Here is a 24,306-nt window from a genome sequence, read left to right as displayed (position 1 = left end):
GTAATCTGAGAGTGCCATAACTCTCTCCAGTAATACTCATACTGGTTTCAATAAACAATTTGATTGTACTTCCAAATCTTTGCTGAGCAACAGTTTTGTGTGAAAGGAATTAAAGGTCTGTCCCAAATATAGCCCTGTTGATTTAAGTGATTGAAGCAAATAACAGCCTGGACAATGATTTTAAGTTTTATGGTACTCACACGCTGCAGATTTTAAAACTGAAGATAAAATTTGAGGAATAGTCAAAAGGTCTGAGGTTTAAAGTGAAGAGGGTGTCGCTGGGTATGAGCATGGCAAATATCATCGGCATAGTTGCTTTCTCACTTGCTAAAAAGCACTGTCCCAACTGACCCTGCTCTCCCCTACTTGTAGGCTACATTTTCTTGATTTTACCTACATACTTTTACTTAAATAAATGATCTAAATACTTCTTCACCTCCAGTAAAAGTAAAAAGTGGCACAAAAGGAAAAGAGTAAAGGAAGAATACCTCAAGCTTGTACTTCAGTAGGTTACAGTGACCTACTTGAGTGGGTGACCTGCAACAAGGTGATCCCACACTCCCATGAGAAGACATCCAGATGTGTTCAGCGTGACACAGCATTTAGTGTCAGTTTGATTTGGATATAAATATGAATTTACCACATGATGCTGCAGATTTTCTTTTCTGATATTTATCATTCAGTCTCTGGTGCACACTCCGAGGCAGAAGGTGGCGTTATGTGCCTCATCCTTGTTTCCAACCGCCGCCAGAGACCAAGATGATGAAGCCTTGAGGAGAGGGAGAGAAGGAGGAGGGAGTCCACCTCGCAAACTCTCTATTGTAGCCTCAGCTAGCTGTCTTAATTCAGCCACACACCACCGGCTATGTAGTCTGTCCAGCCTGTTCCCACACACCGAAGACAAGCCGGATATTTCAGCGATTTAAACCAACTAACCGGGATACTTTGACCTCCCGGCTCTGTTGAACATTTGCGCCCCACAACAGCAACAACAACAACAGCTGGCTAACAAGCTAACAGGCGGTTAGCATTAGCAACCAACCGCCGCACAGCTGTCATCCCGGAAGGCCGCCGCCGCCGCCGCACCGGGTGGGGATTTAACTTTCTCTCTCCGTGTCTGGACTGAACCCACACTAAGTCGCTAGCAAATGATAAATAACCATTTATCACATATCGGTAAGAATGGAGTCCTCTTTGGGGATATGCGACGAGGATTGCTTGGCAATATCCTTTTTGAATTAAGTTACAACCCTTTTTGTGTTTATTCCCCCAGTTTGCTTTAGCTCGCTGGCTAACGTTAGCTTAAACGTCAGGTAACGTTAGCAATGCGGCTAACTTAACAATTATCTGATAACAAGACACGTTAACTGTGTTTCAGTAGCTAGCTGGTTAACTCGTGGGAGTTTAATCACCTGGATGTTTTATAACTAGAGGTGACTTTTTAATTGAGTTAACTACTAACCACACCATTATGACCAGTCTCATCTAACTAATTAACTTGTTCTTGAACATGATAACTTTAGCTGTCATTTATTTTAACTAACAATGGCTGCCACTAACCAGCTTGGCCACTCTCTTTTCTTTCTGCCCTATGACTTGGCATTTTGTCACAATAATTTGCTTTGTAATGTTCACTAAGCATGGCTTCTTCTCACAGAGATCATCACCTCTGAGTAACTGCAATCTAACCACACGCCTTTTTACTAACAATCGTACAATGACAGTGAGTCCCTGTCTGTCCCCTGCTAATAAAAATAACATCTCAGTGCTTGTCATGTCCAAGCACCTTTGTCATCCTCAGTCAAAATAATTCCTTGATTGTGATGCTCACACTGTGAAAGGTCAGGAGCTGAGGGCTGGCCAGAAGGAGCCCAGACTACTGACACTTATTGAGCGCAGTGGAGAGTTTATGTAAGTATCAGATAACCTGATGACTGAAAATCTGTGTTTTTATGTCAGGTAGTGGGTATATTTAGTGAGATGTCACAGATTTCGAAGCAGCTCTGAACACCTTGAGTATCTAGATGTTCATCGGCAGCTCCTTCATCCTTTGGCTTTTTCTTAACTCTGACAAAAGCTAAGTTTTTAACAGCTTTTTTGTGTGAAGGTAGATGCTTGCTGTTTGTCTCATGGGCAGGTCTCTTAATCTGCGAACTGTTTTATATTTTCTGCTGTCCTTAAATGACATGCACTGAACAGCTGTGGCCTTTTAATGTGCAAATCAGCTCCTATGATGGTGCAAAATACACTCCCTTGTATCTAAAAGGTGTGTACCATGATAGTGTCAAGATGATTAGATCGTACAGTTTTATTACTGTATTATAGTGTTGGTTGTGCTGTCTTATCAAATGAAAAGATTTTATAGCATAATGGTGTTACACAAGATTTATAATGCAGGAGGCCGTTTGTGCGGCTAAATCAAACGGTGTACTGTCAGAAAAACAAGCAATCTAATATTTAGCATTTTCAAGTAAAAGACAAGGATTAAACACAGAAGCAGAGGACCTGCAACAAATGTTAGTCACAGAACTGTTCAGTGTTTCCAGCTAGAATAAATTTGTCGTCACATAGATCAGTGATTCCTCATTGACTTTCTCTTCAGAGGTCAGAGAGTCATCTACAGGGCAGTGCTGCTCATGGAGCTGTTGTGATGTAGTTCTGCGTTACATTAGCAGGATATTAAACAATGTCTTGGCAGCTTCAGTATTTGTTTTGTGAACGGGGATGTTGTGGGTGACAGCAGTGGGTGTCTCAAACCATCAGGGTTGTTTGTGATTGTAGCAGGTTGTGGTGTGTGGCGACTAGCATGAGGGGAAAAAGCAATTACCTACCAGCAGTCAGCTCACTATGCATTATCCAGAATTCCTCCACTTAGTCCTGGGCTGTAATGAGACTCACATGGGCGCCCAAGCTCCAGCCTGCGCTAACTGTGTTAAGACCACACACACTAAACTCCACTCTGGACAGGGAAACATGGTGGATAGAGACTAGGTTAGGCCTGTGACAGTGTGGATTTTTTCTTACCGGAGTGAAAAAGCTACGTATCACCGCAGTTTTTGAAAAATATTCAGTTTGCTGCAGCTCATACTTTTGCAGACTGTGCCACTGATGCATCAAAACCTATTTACAGCTATAATACAGGTGTAAAAACAACTATTTAAAAGTTATTTTTAAGGGTGAAATGAGGCATCTTACAGAGGTTCACTTAAGACAGATGATAGAAACTATAAACTACATGTAAGCTACATGTCTGACAGTCTCAAATTAAAACTAGATGTACTGAGGTTCAGCACAACAATCGTATTTAATTGAGAGCTGTTTTATAAGGTTTTCCTGTTATTTCGTCCACGCCCTCGAGGAGGACCATTGTTGGTTGTCATGTAGCTTGCGACATCAGAGGGGCCCTTGCTGACTCGTGAGAACTCCAAGTCATTTAGTTCACCCGGGGCTGAATCATTTTCCTCTCCTCACCAGTAATCAGACTTATTGTGAAGTGGACAGGAAACGTGGGCAGTGCCCAGCATGCTGCTTTGACCCTGGCTGTTAGTCAGCCATTGTTTGAGACTGAAATATGACCTTGCCTACACTTACCCACATCACAGATTCGAGGCTGCTGTTGCTGAGAGCTTGGCTCCTCTGAACATGCGCCAGGTTGCTACACTGGACTTTTGTCAACAACACCTGACCAAAGCAGAATGCTTGTTAGTTAGTTTGCTTATTTAACTAAAGCAACTGGACTGTGCATTAGACTAATGGAGACTTCTGCATGTGTGCATGTGCGTTTCAGATTTTTGTAAATCTTAAATTCGCATTTGAATGACTTGATGATTATAATCTAATCCTAATAATACATTTACCCATATTGCATCACAAATATTCAGTGCATGAAACACAGTTTTAATTGCAAGAAAATGGCCGCAGTGAGGATAAGAGAAATTGCTGCAGCTTGTCTGTATACGTTTTGTGTTTGAGATGATAATCTTAAATGATATTAAGACATCACAGGGCTGATGTTAAGTGGGACTCTGTGCTGTTCTCATCCAGATTGGGAGTTTTAGCCAACCCTGATGCTGTTGTGTCTCGTCCAGTCGCTCAGCTGAATATACCCATCAATGGTAACTTTGAAATTGTGCGAGGTATGTGACTCTTTATGTTCTCAATATCAAATCTACAGTTTTTTCTGTTCTTGTTTGCTAAGTATAATCACATATTTAGGATACTTTAAATTGCAAGTTGCTACAAACTACTATTAACTATTCTTTATTTTATATGTATTCTAAGATGTTTGTGATTCCTGTCCAATAGACGCATGACATGTTTATAAAGTTGATCCTCACCTCACATTCTTTAACCATAGTAGTGCATAATAGTGCTATTGTCTACTCAGGGTCACGCTGCAGTGTTGTAAAAGTGAATGTCCAGGAAGTATTTCCTTTGCACTTGGAAGACAAAATTTAAAAATCAACGGACAACAACTTGAGCCTATTGAAATACTTTATAACACCTCAGGTTAACTCCCACAACAGACCTTTGAACTGCACCGTTTAAGCTCTCTTTCCTCTTTCATTGCAGAGGCTGAAGAGGCTCTTCTTATTAACTTCTCAGTAGATTGTAAGTATATATTATATATATTTTTTTATTTCTTCACGTTAAACTAGTTCCTCTTTCTGCAGAAAATATGTTGTTCTGGCCCGTCAAGCAGGCCGGCAAGAATAAAATAGGGCCGATTGTGGGAACAAAAGTGAGCTAAAACATGGCATTTATTGCAACACAGCCCCATTTTTAGAGCATGCCTTCAGCCGAATGTCTACGTCCTTTATTTAGTAGCAGACACTGGTCATGAGTTACCAGGGCTCTCTGAAAGAATGCTGAATTAGTCCACTAATAAATCACTTTCCTTTTTTTTTTTCCTAGACAGTCTGCATGTCTAATGTGTTTGCAAAGTCTAAAGGTGTCCAACGTGTGTGTAAGTGTGTGTGTTTTCCCTTTCAAGCCTGCATCAGGATACGAGTCAAAGGAGAAAAAGCCCCAGAGCTGCTGTTAGAACTGCAGGATGATGATCGGACCCAGACTTTCTTAACGCAGGTGAAGAGCGCTCAGCAACAAGGTAAGACGTCACTGTCTGTCGGTAGTCTGAAGCAGTTGCATGATTAATTATTTAATCACTCATTTAACATTTATTCACTGAGGGTGGATTACACCACTCACTGATTTCCTGTGACTCACTTTGCTGCTGTGTTTGAAATCAGATACACCTTTAATGGTGCCTGAAGCTGACGTCATTGTGCTTTCATTCTTACTTTTTTGTTGCAGCCCTGTAACTTAATCTCTTCAACTGAGTGAGCAAACTTTAATAACTGTTTCAGAGATCACAAAATATCAAGATGTTGTTAAAGGGGACCTATTATGCTTTCCTGTATTTTGTGTCTTTTATATAAAGTTACAATGCAGGATGTTCATATTAGACATGGCCAAAGTTTCAAAAAATGAGGTAAACATATGTCAAAGTAATTCCTGTGAGCACAAACCTCAGGTTTCCTACAGTTCGGAAAACTTTTTTTCACTCTGGCTGCAGTATGATGTCACGGCCTGCTGCTGCAAGTGTTTACATAACATAGGTCACACTGCTACATGAAGCTACATGCTAACTTCATGTGAACATGTAAACTTGGTTCCTGAGGTTGTAAGTTTCTCGTAGATTGTGATCTTGCTGTAACATGTCCGGTTGTACTTAGAAGCTTTTACTGGTTATTTTTACGATGAAACCCTGCTGCACGTATACTGTAAACTTGCATGTAGATACAAACACTTGGTTGCTGATGTTGTTCATTTCTTTAATTTCTACCTGATTTAGGATTATATTCATGCTAAAACACATCTGGCTGTATTTTTAAGCTTTTATTGGTGATTTCTCATAGTAAAAAGTTCCACTATTCCCCCTTACGATCATTCCCCTGGCTATCATGACAGAGTAGAGACACCAAGAAACGGAAGACCCAGATACACTGACCAAACAGAGCAGTCTGGGGTTTTTTTGGGAGGGAGGCTGAAAGAGAAAGGGACTAAAATGGAGCATGTCAGACATTTTTTTCTACTCTGGCTGCAGTATGATGTCACAACCTGCTACTGCAAGTGTTTGCCTTACATGGCCTACGCTGCTACATGCTAACGTCAGGTAAACATATAAACTTGGTTGCAGAAGTTGTAAATTTCTCCCAGATTTGAGAACGTATTCCTGCTTTAAAATGTTTGGTAGTGTTAAGAGGCTTTTATTGGTTATTTTTTATGGTAAAAAGCGCCGCTGTTCTCAATTACAGTTATCCCTTGCTTCAAGTACACAGTTAATGTCTATGTAGGGACATGCCTTCATAAGAAAAATATGAAATCTTGGTTGCTGATGTTGTTAATTTCTATGATATCTACCCGATTTAGGGTAGGGTATTTTCTCCATTGTGATTATTCCCTCGGCTATAATGACAGAGTAGAGACATAGAGAAACGGAAGACCCGGAAAGGCTGACCAAATAGAGCAGACTGGGCTTTTTTGGGAGAGGGGCTCAAAGAGACAGGCACTAAAATGGAGCGTGTCAGACAGAGGGTGAAAACAGAACAGATAGTATGGAGACAATAGTGTGTTTTTGACCATAAACATGTTCTAGTAGAAACCTTAACCTCAAGTATGAACCCTGAAAATGAGCATAATAGGTCCTCTTTAATGTTTACACATGTCCTGACTGGTGTGTTTTACACTGCAGTACTCTGAAAAGGTTCCTGAGATTATATTTATTTATATAGTAAGTGACTAGTTTTTTACACAGGTTTTGCCTAATTGCACTTTTGATGTGAGTGTAAACTGTGGCTTTTAAATCCATGTTCTGGTTTGCACCTCACGAGCCAACACCCTGGGGAAATAATAGATATTGAAGCAGGATCATGGTCGGGCTGTAGGTTATTATGAGTAATTATTTCTATACTTAGAGCCCGTTCATCTTGTTTCACTTTTATCACTAACACTTGCTTTCCTGCACTAGTTGATAATTATAACATGCCATAGTAATCAGCAGTACTACTCTTGAACTGTGCCCACTTCATTCTTGTTGGCAGCAAGCTACCTGTCAGCTGGTATACTCTACTTCCTGCAATGACAACATTGCTCTTCTGGGTGTTGGCTCATTTTTATCTGTGTTCATATTGACATTCAGTGAGGTCAGTGGAAACAGGATGTAAATTTAAGACACATTCACTTCTGTCTTGAGCAAGCTGTAGGCTGTAGCGCTTTTATTTATTGCTTCCTTCTGACAATTTTGTTTAATTTTCTCAGTTGAATCCAAACTCAAGAAAACCAAAGCAATGGAGCCCCTTGCACCAACAGCCCTCAGAGGTCCAGTCCCCATCCCACCACAAAGAGCAAACAAGATGGCTAACTCTGTGGGCTCTGGAGTCAACCCACCCAAATCTACCAGTGCACTGCCTCCTAATCTCAACAACAGCAGGGCAACAATTCAGACTAACACAGGTAATGCACAGATACACTGTGTTTACACTTAGATAAGCCCAACCGTTACAAGAAAAAGATGCATAAATGATAGCTACACTGAAAACAAAGCTCAAAGTGTTTGCCTTTTAAATCAGTTTAATCTGGTCGTAGACTAAATCCTCTGTTTTTGAACTCTGTCTCTGAAGATCCAGTTCAATCACTTGCCTCAGACTTTGGCTTTGAGGACAACTTCAACCACACTCTAAAAGTGGAAGAAAAGAAAAACCACCAGAATCGCATAGTTGCCGCGAGAGAACCTCCTCCTGTTCCCCCTCTACCTCCTCGCAAAGCCTCCTACACTCCATCCAATCCTTTGCCTCCTCCACCAATCCCCAAGGACAGAGCCGTCTCTCTGCAGACCAAAGACAGCTCCAGACCAGAGTAAGCTGACCTCTCATGGCACCAATTCAGGTTTACTGGAGCCAATTAGGCCCAGTGTCTCAAAGTGGAATGTGTCCAAAATACTGTGGTGCTAAATTATGTTTACTTTTTCGATTCCAGTAGTTTTAGGTCAGGTTTTGACCGCGTGGACAGGCCGACATCTTGGTGCGAAAGCCCGACCACCAACAGCATGAGACAGGCCATGTTCTCCAGCCAGGCAGGACAAAGAGAATACCTCATCAAACACCGCCTGGGTAAGAAGGAGAGCGAGTATGTGGACATCCGCGAATTCAAGTAAGAGGAGCTTCTTTATTCTGTTTATCATTAGTTTTAATGTCTTGATATGGAAACAAAACAATCCTGCTTTTTATTTCTTTAGGTTTTTCACAGGCACGTGGAATGTGAACGGCCAGTCTCCAGACAGCAGCCTTGACGCGTGGCTCTGCTGTGACACAGACCCTCCTGACATTTATGCTCTGGGGTCAGTAATTTCTCACACAGTACTTTTTCTGACCATGAAGCCTTACATATTGTCATCATCTTTTGCTTTACTAACATCCAATATGGTGACCTTGTTTGTGACTCCAGTTTTCAAGAATTGGACCTGAGCACTGAAGCTTTCTTCTACATGGACTCGTCCAAGGAACAGCTGTGGGTGGAAGCTGTGGAGAGGAGCCTGCACCCTAAAGCCAAGTACAAAAGGGTGAGTAGAGAAAAGGCTACCCTATCTCCAGCTCGTCCTGCCCACACTACAAAGTGTCCTTGGACAAGACCCTGATGTAAAAATAATCAGTGTGTGTGTGTAAAGGGGTGAGTGTAATGCACATTGGATAAAAGTGCTGTACAAATGCAGCCATTCACCTTGGATTAATACTTTAGATCCTGTAGTGTAGTGTAGTAGGCAGATTGTAAAGCTCTGGGTAGCCTGCACTAAAATGATCAGCTTCTTCTCCATATTTATCATGTGCTGACATTTACAGAATATCTACCAGCTATGATTGGATATTCCTTCACAAATGACTTGTGGTGCTTGTTGCTGTATTCTTAAAGGGGACATATTATGCTAAGCTTACTTTTCCATTACTTCAGCACCTATATTTGGGTATCTGGGGTGTCTACCAACCCACAAACTGTGAAATCAAACAACCTAGTCATTTTTTTGTGGTCTGCTTAAATCTGAATACATGGGATTCAACACACTGTTCAGGATTTGCTTCCCTTGTTACGTAAATTGTCGGCTCAGATCGCTCCTAATTTGAATATCTCCACCCATGCTTGACAACAACCACCTTTGTGAATGTGGCTGCACGAACCAGCACAACTCATTTGCCTCCAGCTTCAGCTGACAGAAGAGCTGAGTGAATACATTTTAGTTTTGACGCTAATACACCAGCTACAGTGAGCAAGTAATGTACGTGTCCTAACCACTTTCTGCTGGACTGCTTCAGCAACCTGTGTCAGTACAACACTGGATTTATCTCAGGTTGCAGCCATTGTACCCTGAAAAACAGGCACTTGGTAACACTTGTGTGCTGCAATGGCATCACTCTCGCTTTCAAGTGCGCCTCCTTTACATCTACATTGACAGCAGCGGATTTGAGAGCATAAAAAATGCAGCGTCTGCGCGGGGCCTTAATGTGATAACTTATTTTTGTTTTTTAATGTCTACAGGTTCGGATCATACGTCTAGTTGGGATGATGCTTGTGGTCTTTGTCAAAAAGACTCACAAGAATCACATAAAAGAAGTGGCTGCAGAGCACGTGGGGACGGGAATCATGGGAAAAATGGTACGTTCACATTAAACATAAACTAACTGCCTCAGAATACACACAGTGAGATACAACCATGCCGCACTTGGCTTCTGTTTGACTTACTTAATATTAAACATGTTCCTTCGACCTTATTTCCACCTGTATCTGTATCTTTAAAAACTTTTTTATTTTTGTTTTCACAGGGGAACAAAGGAGGTGTGGCAGTGAGGTTTGTTTTCCACAACACTAGCTTCTGTATCGTCAACTCCCATCTAGCAGCACACGTGGAAGACTTTGAGCGTCGCAACCAGGACTATAAAGACATCTGTGCTCGCATGACCTTCCACTTACTGGACCACCCCCCTCTTACTATCGTCAAGCACGAGTGAGTTCCTCAGCCATTCATGTCCAGAATGAGAACATTGAAATAATGTGCAAAGGAAGACTTTACACTCATTGGTTGTGCTTGTATCACCCTCTTGACATTTTGTTCAACAATAGCTGTGACAGCATTCCTGTGTGTGTTTTTCTCACACATTTACAACTTTCTGCAGTTCTACTTAATTCATTTTATACTGCAAAACTCCTCTTACTTAATACGCCAACACAAACTGTGTCTCTGTCTTAACAAACCTGAGCTACAGACTGCAATTCTCTTTGAGAGATTTTAGTGGTTGTTAAGATAATCGTGTTCAGTGCAAAGTTTTTGCTGTGATTCTGTTGTTTTAAGCTATCTCTGTCCCTGTTTGTGTTTCAGTGTAGTAATCTGGCTCGGGGATTTAAACTACCGTCTGTTCTTGTACGATGCTGCCGAGGTCAAACAGCACATTTCTCTGAATGAGCTGAAAAAGCTTCAGGAGGTCGATCAGGTAAGAGACTGTTTAAAGAAAACTTACCACAACTATTTTCACTAGAAAGAAAGCCCCTGTCACTGCTTCTGTTTTTATAATCAGCTTCAGTTTCCGTCTTTGACAATTTAAGTATGACTAATTTGTCATGTATGTAGTCATTTTGACATAGCACCAGTGGGTCACCAGCTCAAGTCCCCCCATTCAGACTGTGGACTTGCAGCTGGAGAGGTGGCAGTTCACCTCCTGGACACTGCCAAGGTGCCCTTGAGTGGGGCACTGAAACTGCTCCAGGGACACTGTACTATGGCTGCGTTGTGTGTAGGATGAGGGATATGGGGCGCCTGATGGCTTAGTGGGTAGAGCAGGTGTCCCACGTACTAAGGCAGCGTCCTTGCTGCAACGGCTTGCTGCACACACCCAAAACGGTCCTGTGGATTAAAGGCAAAACTGCAAAAAAATGCAACACTGTTTTTTTCAATCCAGCAAAATGCTTGCAAGTGTTGAAGCCTGATGAAATCATTGGTTTGCACAACCGAAGTTTTTCTGCACAAACTATCAGAACCCGTCTCATGGGATCTTGTCTGCACACTCGTGGTCGTCACTAGGGTCTTGACCTGACAGCAGTTTGTTGTCATAACTGACTTAAGTGGGCAACTGCTTTCATTCGATAGCGTCTGGCACTTTGGAGAAGTGGTCTCGTCACAGGTGAATCCTGGTTTACACTGTCGTGGGCAGATGGCAGATGCGCGTATGGCGTTGTGTGGGTGAGCTGTTTGCTAATGCCAGCATTGTGAACAGAGTGCTCCATGGTGGTGGTGGGGTGAAGGTATGGGATGGCATAAGCTACAGACAACGGTCACATATACTTTTTAGTGATGGCGGTTTGAATGCACAGAGAAAACGTGACAAGATACCGTGACCCATTGTCATGACATTGCAGCATGACTTTATGCTGCCCCATGTTGCAAGGATCTGTACACAATTCCTGGAAGTTGAAAACTTGCCCATGCACTACATGAGGCAAATGGTGTCACACCAGATACTGATGGATTTTTCGGGGTATCTGTGTAGTAATGATGCTGTTTAATCAGCATCTTGATATGCCACAACTTTCAGGTGGATAGATTATCTTAGAAAAAGGAAAAGTGCTCACAAACACAAATTTTAGACCAAAGTTTAAGAGAAATATATTGATTGAGTGCATAAAAAAGTCTTAGCTCTTTAACTTAAACCTGTAAAAAAAAAAAAAAAAAAAAAAAGAGAGCAAAAACAAATGTGTTGCATTTGAATTTTTGTTCAGTCTAAAAAAATTATAGTATTTCTTGGGCAAATATATAAGGGAAGCTGTTTTGGAAATATTATTGCACAGGTTGTAATCTGCCATGATTTCCTCTTGAATTTACCTGTGTGGTAATAACTGAGGATTATGCTTCGACTCTTTCACCAAATAAGACTTTGAAATGTTGCTACTTTTCATTGTACAGCTGAACATCCAGCGGCAGACAAAGAGAGCCTTCACAGACTTCATGGAGGGAGAGATCAACTTCATTCCCACATACAAGTACGACCCCAAAACGGATCGGTGGGACTCAAGGTAAAAACATCTTTTTTTAAAATTATTTAATGCACAAACTCACTCTGGGGTTTGTATCCTTTTTTGGAATCCTGATAAAATTTTGCTAATAGAGAAGCTTTTTCCAGCCCTATCGTTACACTAACAAAGAGTCAGCAGAACTGAATGTCTGACCTTTAACTTTGCCTCTGAAACTGTGACTGTTTCCTGCAGCGGGAAGTGCCGTGTCCCGGCTTGGTGTGACAGGATCCTGTGGAGGGGCAATGATGTCAAGCAGCTCAAATACCGGAGTCACATGGAGCTGCAAACTAGCGACCATAAGCCTGTCAGCGCTCTCTTCAATGTCGGGGTAAGAGGCTGTGTTGTCAAGTAATAAACCCTAAAGGGTTTTGGTGGAAACATGCACAGTCCTGTTATTAGTTTTAAGAAACCTGGCCTGTGTGTTTGTGTGACAGGTGAAGGTGGTAAATGAGCAGCGCCACAAAAAGGTGTTTGAGGAGATTGTTCGGGCAATGGACAGAATGGAGAATGACTGCCTTCCATCTGTAACCCTGAGCAGAAGAGAGGTAAAAAAATATATAGTCATCACATACACTCATTATACTGAGGGTCTGCCATATGTTCCTCCCTCAGTGATATAATCTGAAGCACTTATTACTGATCACTCCTATCCTGAAATTTGTAGGAAAAAGTTACTGTGAATCTGTTAATGTTGCTTCTCCTTCTCTGTCCTGCAGTTTATATTTGAAAATGTGAAATTCCGGCAGCTTCAGAAGGAGCGCTTCCTGATAACAAATGACGGGCAGGTCCCCTGTCACTTTGCCTTCATCCCCAAACTCAATGACTCGCAGTATTGTAAGAACTGGCTCCGTGCCGAGCCAAGCGATGGATTCTTAGAGCAGAGTAAGTCTGAATAACTCCCTTTTCTTTTTTCATTGTGGGGCTTATTACCTCAAATTTTACATCTGTGACCAAGTAGTCTTATGGGTGATGAAATGTGAAGGGTAGTTTATAAATTTAGTTTTATCTAGGGCTGTGACGAAAACATGACCACAATACCATGGTCACATGATGCCTACTGTGGGGTTGGACCTGAGGCGCGCCTGAGCAGCAGGGCACGTTTTTCATACATCCATCTCACTCAATGGATTCGCTCTCATTTTCATCCATGCAGCTGTCTGCTCCGGCTCCATACAGGCTTCGTGCAGACTTGTGTCTCAGCTGCGTGTCAGGGTTGTAAATGCGATTAATAGAAAAGGGACACACAGAAAAATAGATGAAGAATACTCAAACATATTAAAGAAAAACTTGATATAGGGTGTTTTAGAGCGTTGCAGAATGGTGTCCTGCAAATAATTGCCTGTTTCAACTTGTTTCATTGCAAATCTTTGGTCTGAACTGGGCTTTAGGGACAACTTTGTACTGTTACATGTCTCAAATTCTGCAACTCTGATAGTGTCACATTGACTACTGTAGCGGATCACTAACCCTTTTTTAATCGTTGCATTAAAACTCTGCCTTAACTTTCTGTACAGATGAGACCCTGGAGATCTATCTGGAGGTGTATGTCAGCAAAGACTCGGTGACACTGCTGAACTCCGGAGAGGATGCCATAGAGGACATCCTGGTGCTCCATCTGGACCGTGGCAAGGACTACTTCATTACCATCTCTGGCAACTACCTGCCCAGCTGCTTTGGCACCTCGCTGGAGACCCTGTGCCGCATGAAGAAGCCCATCAGAGAGATCCCCATCACCAAACTAATTGACCTGGTGAGGGAAAGGCAAATCCAATCAGCCCAGTTTAACATACAGACATATTTTCCTCAGATTAGTTGAAGCTCTGATTGTGAGACATAAACCCTCCTCTACACACAGCCGTTGAGCTCATATTATGATCCAATGGCTGCTCCTCACTCTGTAGCTTTTTACCACCTGAAACTTGAGCGGGGACACGTGAGAGCTTGTTCAGTCCCTCAGGGTAAACACAGTCACACAGAGAGAACTATATTTGGAGCGCAAAACCTGTATATTTCTGGCCAAAAGGGGCCAAAGAAACGAGGAAGTGGCTGAAACATAAGAGAGAGCTCCTAGAGAACAGGGAAAACTGACTCAGGTTAGACCCATATTAGTGCTTTACATAAATAGACTCCTCTGGTGTTCACACGCTCTCCTCTATTTCTGTAATCTTATTTTTAACTTAATCTGATTTGTCTTTGGGATATAGTGCTACTATCATTTAATTCTTCTTTAATTTCTTTTTAAACTATTACACTTTCCTCCTGGCCTAATGTATTTGATCAATGATTTATGCAAGAAAAATCCATAATCTATCTACTTTTCTGATTCTGTGTTTATACATTCTTCTTCTGTCTACTTTGTTCTTTCTTCTTTTGTTTCCCTTCATCGCATCTAATTGCCTTGATCATTCCTTTCCAACTCTTCACTGTGGTTGTGGGCTGACTCCTTGCTCAGGGAGAGGACAGCTACATGGAAAAGGTAAATTATTAACACCAATATTGATCAGCTATCAGGCAAATCAGCGTCAATAACACCTTCGTTACAAGACCTGCTGTGTGACACTTTATTGACCTTCCTCAGAGGTTCATGTCATAAAAACAAACTGGTTCATTATTAGAATCAGTCCTGTAAGGGCATGATATCAATAATTACCCCAGTGTCGACTACATCCTGTTAATGTCTAACCTTAACCTTTAAGATTCACATAGTGTGGTAGAAATATGTTTCAGATTTGTCTTATGCATCAAAGGTACAAATATTAACTTAAATTATCCTGCAGTCCAATAAGCAGAAATAGAGAAAGAAATAGTTTCACATTTTTTAATGATCCATAGTCAGTCTCTGTGAGAATTGGATGAGAAATTTGATACCAATTTCAGGTCTTTACGTTATGCATGAAGCTGGAGCTGGGAGGCAGTTACCCTAGTTTAACATAAAGACTGCAAGCAGAGGGAAATCGCTGGTCTTGCTCTCCCCAAAGTTTATAAATATGCCCACAACACCCCTAAAGCCCCTTTCACACTGCACTAAGCCCCACGCTAAGGGGCTGGTATCCCTAGCCCTGGGCTAAGAATATGTAGCCTAGGGCCCTGAAAAGCCTTCAGGTGTGCTGTGTGTTAAAGCAACACAAGGAGCTGTGTTAGTGGGGGCCTGTTGCTTCCAGTACTAGAGAGACATAAAATCTGATCCAGGAAGTCCAGCTTAAGAAACAGATCCATGAGTTTTAAGGCATCTCTGGTGCCAAAATGCTGCAAACAACAAATCCCAGTCAGAGGCTTAAGAGGTATTGGTAGCTACATTTTTATACTTTAGAAACAGCCAGGCTAGCTGTTCTTCCCAAGGTTTCAGGCTCTGTGCTAAGCTAAGCTTTTGTTGTCGCAGAAATGCCTGGATCGCTTTGTTTTCCTCTTTTTCTACAGTTTGGTTTTTCCACTGCAGAGTATTTACATGGATACTGGTTGATAACTGGGGATTGTGACTGATAGCTAATGGAAAAAAAAAACTACAGCACTATCCTCTTCCTTGTTTTGATTTGTGCAATGGTTGACATACAGTCTTTGTGCAGTAAGTAGAGCCTTCATTTTGGCGGGAGATCGCACCCTGTAGCAGACAGAGTTGCATAGTGAAAGTGAGGCTTATAGGGAACCAGTCTGAATGTTGATGGTGTCATTTTTTGTGGCTATTACATTTCGTAATCTACATTAACTTGATAATGACAAGTTAAGGCATACAGCCCTCTCCACTTTTATGCAAAGACAAAAGAGTGGTATTGAACCTTTCATCCAACTCTTGAAAAGAAAGTAACAAAGCTTACTTCCTAAAATGTCGGACTATTCCTTTAATGTGCAGTCCTTGTGCACTTTGGTTGATTAGAATTTGGCTTCACTGCTAATCAGAAAATTGAATCAGTTCATACTCTCTCTACATTTCAGAAAGCTGACAAGGGCAACAATTGTCAACCCTCAGGCAATCACAGACCAGCTTAGTTATAATCTGTGTGTGGATCAGTCACCCGTTAAATCTCTTCTGGCCCATTGAGGACAGGGTACGCCAGTCCAACAAAACACACGCAAACACATTAAATCCCATTTCACAGCAGGTCACTCAGACTGCACAGCTTCCTCATTCACATGATTAAAGCTAATGAGAAGAAGTATTGGGGTCTGTTCAGCTTAGCTCAAACAGTCCTATGAAGCCAGACGACAAGTCTCCTCTTCCATTTCATAACTTGTTACTGATCAGTGAAACTGAGTAGCTGCACGAGTAAATGGAATCCACTTAGAATATGTATTAGACCCTGTTTCTTAACACTGTAGCCGTTAACACAGTTCATATTAAAGCTTTTTCTTGATCGTGAATTCCCTCTGAAAGATTCACAGCATTGTAAATACCCTGAAGATTCACAGTAGAAGCTTTTGATGTTAAAACGTTTTACAGAATATCACATTAGTGGTGCATCGTGCCCCATTAAAAGGCCCACTCCAGTTTCCTCTGCATTTCTGTGCAGCCTCACTAGCTGTGGTTATTTTTGGATGTCTCTCTTGAGTCTTGAGAATCCATTTGCAGAGACAAAAAGAATGTGATATCCAGCCCTTTTTAAAATAGCTCTCCTTCATTCAGGTTTACAGACCCCAGAGATAATCCTGACCTCACTGCTGCTGTTGCTCACACTCCATCACTGATCTATTGACAGATGTGTCATGTGCAGTCAGTGTGCAAGTTTCGAAGAATCATATGGGGATAATATCATTGATTTTCTTTGTCATGAATAAATGGGAGCATATTGTTGTGTTATTTTGGGTCCTAATGTCTCTGCTCCAATTTGTCAGTGTAAAACATACTAACTGTGTTATCTCTTGTCAGGAAAAGTCAAAGGTGAGCTTCCTGATGGTGGACGGTGCAAGTACTGAGGACAAACCTCTAAAGATCCCCAAGGAAGTTTGGATTCTTGTTAACCATCTCTTCACCAAGTCCTGTGATCAGGTGAGATGGCCACAGCTGATAAAATACTGAACAGATGATATTTATCATGGAGAAGAAATGAGACTGCTGACCTGTGGACATGAGGGAAGTAGTTCATTTATTTTATTTTTGTTGTAGTGATTGTGTTCTGTGCCTTTTTATTGGCTTTTTTTCTAACATACAGAGTATTTACACAACAATATAAAGACAAAACAATGAAGACAAACAAACAGGCATTTGCACAAAGTAAAGGCCCAAGGCTCGTCTCATTGTGATGAGCTACAAAGACCGAAGAAGACTGTAAATAAATGTGGAGTTACAGAAGGTGCAGGATAAATGTGGAGTTACAGAAGGTGCAGGGTGTCTACAGGTCCTTAAAATGTCCTCAAATGTCTTAATTTCAATGTACAACAATAAGGATTTAAAAGTCATTAAGTAGTCTTAAATTTGAATTTGTTAGGTCTTAACTACAATAAACATTTTATCTTATTTAATTTATCCATTTTTTAAATTTCTTTTAGTGAAAATGAGTGAAAATGTACACTGACTTAACTCCCACATAACACTTCCCTCTGCACAAGACCACATATATACTACTTGTCTGCAATGCTCAAATAAGTAAAACATGATTTGTCCAAAATTCTGTCTTAAATTTGTTAAGAAAGTGTCTTGAACGGGTCTGAAAAAGCATTAATTTAACTGTCTGGTTCCTGTAGACACCCTGAGGTGGGGTGAGGACGAAGCTTGGCTCTAATGTAATTTATAAATGGTTTACAAATTCTCTCAAAGTTATGACAGCAGCCACATATGAATTTCAGTTCCTCAAGTTTGGCATGTTTCATCACCTCCCTTAGCCACTGAGTCTAGCTTGGTTGATGAGGTCTAGCATTTGTAACTGTTGTAGAGTTCAAAGCAGTAGCAACAGATGCTTGGAAAGAAGCCTGCTTTGTAACAGGTGGTGGATAATAGTGTGGTGCAGGAATAAGTCCTAATACTTGGAAATGAGTTAGCATTTTAACAATAAGGGGTCCCTCATCTTGAAGTCAATGGATTTTTAGAATTGGGTTTTGGTTAGATGTCTGAGTTTACTACGCACTTAAGAGACTTTCAAGTTTTATTCTACAAAATAAAATATGTCAGTAGTAGTACGTAACCCACTCATAAACTGTGAGGCTTTTAGGTGTCTCTAAAAAGGCAGTTGCTAACAAGTTGCTAAATGAGACTACAGAACGTCGTCACGCTGACCACAGCGTAACAGCCTCGTGACGGCAGTGACGTTAAGACATTTTGTTTGCCACAGAGCTTATCTTCTACAATAATCCAAACTCCAGTGGAAAAATACCATTGGCTTTGGGTTGAGAGAACCAGAACTCTATACTCACAAAATAGTGTTTCACAAAAAAACACAACCTCAATATACATGATAAGATGTTATTTTAAGGCATGGCTATTGTTGTTTTAAAGGGCTTTTTACAAACAAGTAAGTTATAAGAAATGAACATCAGCGATGCACATATGATGACTAAAGCGCCTCTTACTGTCTGAGAATGGTCTAATAATGATCTCACTTTCATGTAATTAAACCTAAAAGACCAAGTAAACACATTTAGGCTGTAGCACGATCATATGATAAGACAAAATATCAAACCATTTATCTCCTAAACCTCAACTTCTTATGAGCTGAGAAACACCGCCTGTTTTCAGTTTTGTGATGACGCATTTTTCAGATAATTCAGTTGGTTTTTAAATGATTTAATTATCTGAGGAAGAACGTCACTTTTGTCAACCCATTAAGGAACGCTTATTTCTTTCAATTCAAAACTGCCAAATCTGTTTTGTTTTGCAAAACAAATTATTAGTGTCGTATTCATGACGGTCAGCACAGATTGTTCCAGAAAAGATGGTCTATTGATACATTACAACTGAAGAAAACAACTATGTTGCGGAGCCTGTGTGAAGAAGATGTCTGTGTGCAGCAGTGTTCAGGCACATCAGCAGTAGCTGTAGAAACAGACAGGTTTACTGGTCTGCCTGCAGAGAAAAGACTTTGTTTGCTAAGTCAAAGTCCATTTCATGTTTTATTGTTCATTATTTGGTGATTTACGGGCCACACTTTCAGGAAAACATCCTAAACTTCTATAAAAATGATTATAAGAAACTTGAGCTGAATTTGTTTGCAGAGCGTCCGACAGAAGACAAAATTTTCTTTCTGTTCTGTAAGGAGTTATGTTCATGTGTGACCACTGCAACAGTATTTTTCATGTCTTGTAATTGTAAGTCCATGTGGGCTGGGCAGTTGTATGTGCCTAACACAATAAATAACTACAGTGAAGTAACTGGGCACAGGTGTTATTGTGGGAACCATTTTTAAATGTTCCATATTCGTTTCTGTTTATCTCTCAGGAGGACTTGTTCCAGACACCAGGCCTGCAGGAGGAGCTGCAGAGCATCATCGACTGTCTGGACACCAGCATCCCAGACTCCATCTGTATCCTTGTTGATGAAGCCAGTCCCACAAGCACAGATTTCATTAAGACCCAGTGCTGCAATCACTGAAATGCCACACAGCACATAAAACGAATTAAAGACACATTGAGTAGCAAAGACAAACACCTGCATACTAACTAACTCAGCTAAGTTATGAACCCTGTTGTGTCTTGGTCATGAAAATGTGTTAGCATTATTATCGTGATGATATTAATGTAGTAGAAATAGTAATCACATGACCTTGTGGTGGTGGAGGTCAGAGTGAGAAGGGTTATTTCGACCCTAGCTCTCAGTGTGTCATTGCTGTTCCCTAACTGTTGGTGTAGCTGGTTGTAATCACTCTGTAGCTGAGGCTCTGTTGATCTTCTTGGAGGCCTTACCGGAGCCAGTGGTGTGTTACGAACTCTACCAACGGTGCCTAGAATGCGCTCATGACAGCCGCCTCTGCAAACAGGTGCAATGACTACACTTAATATACCGTGTAGATATCCGTATGATGTATACCAGTGAGGCATTGTTTTCTGTTTTCTTAAGGCCTCGCACAAGCCATGTTTTTGCTTCCCTCAAATCTATTGTTGTCAGTGTAGAAACACAGAAGGCGCATTTACAAGCACAAGTGTTGCCCAGCACCTGTTTCTCATGGCATGGTGGCTGCACTTAGAGATAAACAAAGTTCAACGTTTGGAACACAGCAGCGGGCACCACTTGTCACGCGACGAAAAACAGCCAATCACAGCTGATTGAGATTCCTCTCCTTTCCTCCACAAATATCAGTCTATGTTAAATATGGCAGAAGCAAATCAAAATGCTCCCTGATAATTGAATTTTACCCCATCCAAATGCAACTCCTGAATAAAACGATGGTCTTGAATGAATTTTAAAGTGTTTTTCATGCAGCTATATGGAAAAGAGTGCAGACAGGTTATGTTGAAGCTCAGCATCATCACAGGATTTTTCAATGTCATGTACTGCGCACAGTAATGTGTATGTCTGACTAATCTTTGTCTACATTTGACAGCTGATCTCGCAGTTGCCCCGGGCTCATCGCAACGTGTTTCGCTACTTAATGGCCTTTCTGAAGGAACTTCTCAAGCACTCACACAACAACAACCTAACAGCCAGCCTTATAGGTAAGAAATTAATGCCTCCTTTCTTTCTTTTTTTTTTTTAAAGATATTTTTCTGGGCATTTTAGCCTTTAATTGACAGGACAGTCAAGTGTGAAGGGGGGAGAGAGAGGGAGGGAGTGACGTGCAGCAAAGTGCCAAGGGCTGGACTCGAACCCAGGCCGCTGCGGCAACAGCCTTGTACATGGGGCGCCTGCTCTACCACTAAGCCACCGACGCCCCGAATTAATGCCTCCTTTCTTAATGTTCACTATACTTTATAGCTCATTAAACAGACAGTTTGTTGTTTATAATATATATCAGTCTCCATTTAGTTGGACAACACAGCACAATGTCTGAAGATGCATAAGACCATTGTAAACTGGTTTGTTGTACGTGTGGTTGGGTATGAGCTTGTTTTATTTTCCTACAAATATCTATTATCAGGGTAACAACATCATTTAATTTGATCCCTGTAAGGTGTCAACAACAGAAACTTCTCTTTTACAATACCTTGATAAAAATGTAATTCGTTATACAGACATCCATCCGAATCTTGTTTAAAGACATTGTTTTTTTTAAAGCTTTTTTTGTTTTTTACTATTTAATATGTGTCAAATCTTATTTCACTGTAGAGCTGTGTGTAGTGTATTGCTTCGCTCAGTGCCTCCTTACCCCACTCTCTCTCTGTCTCTATTTATCATGACACTACTGCTGCAGGAGTGCAAGGTTCACAGAGAGGAGCTCGCACTCTTCAAACACACAGTGGCTTGGCTAACCGTTAGCATCACACTGCTAACGTTACCTTATGGGTTTAACAACTCAGTCGAGCTGTTTGGGTGTCAGTGAGAGTTTGTTGGGATGGGTAAACAGATCGGTGTTGGATGTTAGCTGCTGCTGCTAAAATTTTCTGTTAGTCAAGGATTTTTTACCAAAGACTATAATAGAAGTGGACATGACTGGGACAAAAAGGTGAAGTTAATGCGGAAGTGCCTTACACCAGAATTTTTTTCTAATGGCCAGCAGGGGGCTACTCCACTGGTTGCAAAAAGTCTGCTGTATTGAGGTCTATGAGCAAACGATTCTGCTTCTCACTTGATTTTTTACCTTAGTAAATATTTCCCTAATGAGTTTATAAAGTCATCTTCAATACAATATGATTTTCATTTTGTCAATTATTCAGAGTAAAATAGACAGTACAGCAGGGTATGGTTCAGGGCGTCAGTCAGTCACAAGGGTTGGTTACAGTGACGTGAATGTTTTTAAGAAACAAATGTTTAATGTTTGTGTTTACTTGATAGAAGAATAAGTCTTTTTCTTTTTCTTTACCTCTTTGTCCTGGTCCTGTGTTTTAGCTACACTCTTCGCCAGCCTCCTTATCCGACCGCCACCCAACCTGATGGGCAGGCAGACACCACTCGACCGGCAGAAAGCCATCGACTTCATCCTGGGTTTCCTTATGGCAGGAGACGAGGAGTAACCGAGGTCAGTGGTGCCTCGTGATGTCAGCCGGGTTCGGAGCTGATTCCCAACCTGGCTTCCTGCTGGCAAAGGACCTGGACTTGTAGGACACTGTGTGGTGTTTTGTCATCTACTGGAGACCAGTGCAGCCGTTTTGCACCCTACCTTCTCACAAACTCTCATGTTCGAGGAACTCAAGACTTCCATTAGAACTGTGATGATTTTACCAAGTGTCATATCTTCACTTTGTTCACAGTATGACCACTCGCTGGATTGGGAAGCACTTGGGAGACGTTTGAACTCATGCCTTTGCACTTTCTGATGACCTAAAGGCCCTGTGGCTTAAAACACGAGTCGCCCTCAGCTGACACTTCTTATTGTAGGTGCTCATGCCAAAATAACCCCTGAAAAGTGAGTGGTATGAATGTGAAAACACTATGTATCCATAGATGCTAAGAGAAAGACTCGACTACACTAAAGAAAAGGAACTTCCTGAAGTTTTAAGAAGTAGACTGAATAAAGTATAAAGCATTAGATAGTGGGATAATTGTGGAAATGTATCACTAAGAATGTTTAAGCTTAAGATAAATCATGACAATCATCCATTTTATCTGAGGGGACAATATGATCGATATCTTCAAGAACTATTTGTTACCATACTCATTGTATTTTAACTGTTATTTATACGTCACTTCTAAGTTTGCACCAGGTGAACAGATCCTGGTTCCCACTACAGTATGGTTTATTTTCAGCTCTGCATTGGTTTTAAAATATTCATCGCTTGTTTTTATCATCCTGTTATAGAAAACTGTGTTGTGATGAATGTGTGCTGTTTTTACGTGACTCCAGTCGTGAGCCTTACATCTCGTTTTGCCAGTTCCTCTTGAGTTACAAAACAAGTCTGTTAACACACTAACTTCCTGGTCAACCGGAATCGAGTGAAGAGTCACCCTCTGTGGTTCTCGATGTCTTAAATGGTTGTAAATAGTGATCGTTTCCCTGTTTCATGGGTATTTGACTGTCGGTACAGTGGTGCAAATCTGTGATGGTGTGTCCTGTTTGTCATGAAGGTGGTACTGTTAATGTCTGTGTTTGTTTACATGTCTCTCTCCTCACTTCTGCCGCATCTTAAAGCTCATTTTTCGTTGTTTGAGGCCTGTGTGATGCCAAGACACAGCCACCGTGTTCCTCATGGTATACCCAGATGAGTAATACTCTTGCTTTAAGTGATGCAGCACTTTCTGGGTGCAGGATTTAATGGCTCATTACTCTGCAGGATACAGCTTGTCTTTGTGCACCTTTCTCATTTGTGCCACTGAGGACCTTTTTTTTCTGCAGTCGCTGTTACAAAACATGTCACAGTTATTGAAATAAGGAACTTCTCTGCTGTGTATAATGAACACTTATTTCCTCTTTTACCGTTTTACCCAAGAGATGTCAGCATTATCTTTCCCAGTCGACAAAAAGATTCACATTTATGACATTAATTTCCCTTCGCTCCTGTAATGTGGTGAAAAAACCCCAGAAGTTTTCTTCTGAGTTGTTGCAGGAACTTCAGAAGATTAAACGTTTGGAGACAATGTGATAACACTGACAATCATGGCGTTCGTAGAAATGCCTGTCGGGCTGAAGTTGCTCTATTCTTGCGTGGTTTATTCTGCCTTATTGCCATCAATACACTAGATTCCTCTGTTGGTCTCAATCAAGCCGAGCTTTGCCAAACGCTGGCTTTGGCCTGACGCAGTAGTTCCTGGTGATTCAGAATTGGGAGAGCCATTTTACACTAGCCATTCCTTCATTCACTTTGTCTTCAGAAATACTATCCTCATGATGTCAAACGCAAAATCAATATGAACAGTAACCTCTGATTTTAAGTGTCTTCTGCCACTGTATCAGCTGAAGTATTTGTGTGGATCCATTGTGCTTCTTGTCTTCAGTTTTGTCACAATCTGTTCATAAAATTAAGGTACGTGTAAAAGGTACACGAGGAAACACTTGCACCTGTTTTCAACTTCTAAGATTTTTGGTGCTTTTAATTTATTTAACAGAAATAAAACTATGTACAAAGCTGTTTTTGTTTTCCCACTCATCAACACTTGTCTTTTTGTTGACAGCTTCTCATTTAGATAAACAATTGTGTAGTGGTCTCTGGGGCTCACTCCTCATGCACATGTGAGAT

General features: G+C 41.2%; 1 protein-coding gene across 5 annotated transcripts; it reads left to right on the top strand.

Moving 5' to 3' along the window:
- The first annotated feature begins 616 nt into the window (after positions 1-616).
- On the top strand, positions 617-24,216 carry ocrl (OCRL inositol polyphosphate-5-phosphatase). Of its 5 annotated transcripts, none has more exons than XM_078169439.1 (24): positions 617-1,176; positions 1,842-1,911; positions 4,045-4,136; positions 4,573-4,611; positions 4,994-5,107; positions 7,321-7,515; positions 7,683-7,917; positions 8,038-8,211; positions 8,297-8,398; positions 8,506-8,620; positions 9,589-9,705; positions 9,873-10,054; positions 10,427-10,538; positions 12,005-12,114; positions 12,307-12,442; positions 12,549-12,659; positions 12,831-12,996; positions 13,629-13,864; positions 14,567-14,590; positions 16,976-17,095; positions 19,478-19,562; positions 19,888-20,015; positions 20,580-20,691; positions 22,022-24,216. In XM_078169439.1, exons 1-24 carry the CDS (start codon positions 1,149-1,151, stop codon positions 22,144-22,146), a joined length of 2,928 nt encoding a protein of 975 aa, XP_078025565.1. In that variant the 5' UTR covers positions 617-1,148; the 3' UTR covers positions 22,147-24,216. The 5 variants fall into 5 exon arrangements, with proteins under 5 accessions (XP_078025565.1, XP_078025563.1, XP_078025564.1 ...); XM_078169437.1 differs by having other exon boundaries at positions 618-1,225; positions 1,833-1,911; XM_078169438.1 differs by lacking the exon at positions 14,567-14,590 and having other exon boundaries at positions 621-1,225; positions 1,833-1,911.
- The last annotated feature ends 90 nt before the right edge of the window (positions 24,217-24,306 follow it).

Source organism: Epinephelus lanceolatus, chromosome 7, assembly GCF_041903045.1.
Source record: "Epinephelus lanceolatus isolate andai-2023 chromosome 7, ASM4190304v1, whole genome shotgun sequence".
NCBI lineage: Eukaryota > Metazoa > Chordata > Actinopteri > Perciformes > Serranidae > Epinephelus > Epinephelus lanceolatus.
The sequence above is the reverse complement of the archived record's forward strand: the minus strand, read 5'-3'. Positions and strand labels throughout refer to the sequence as shown.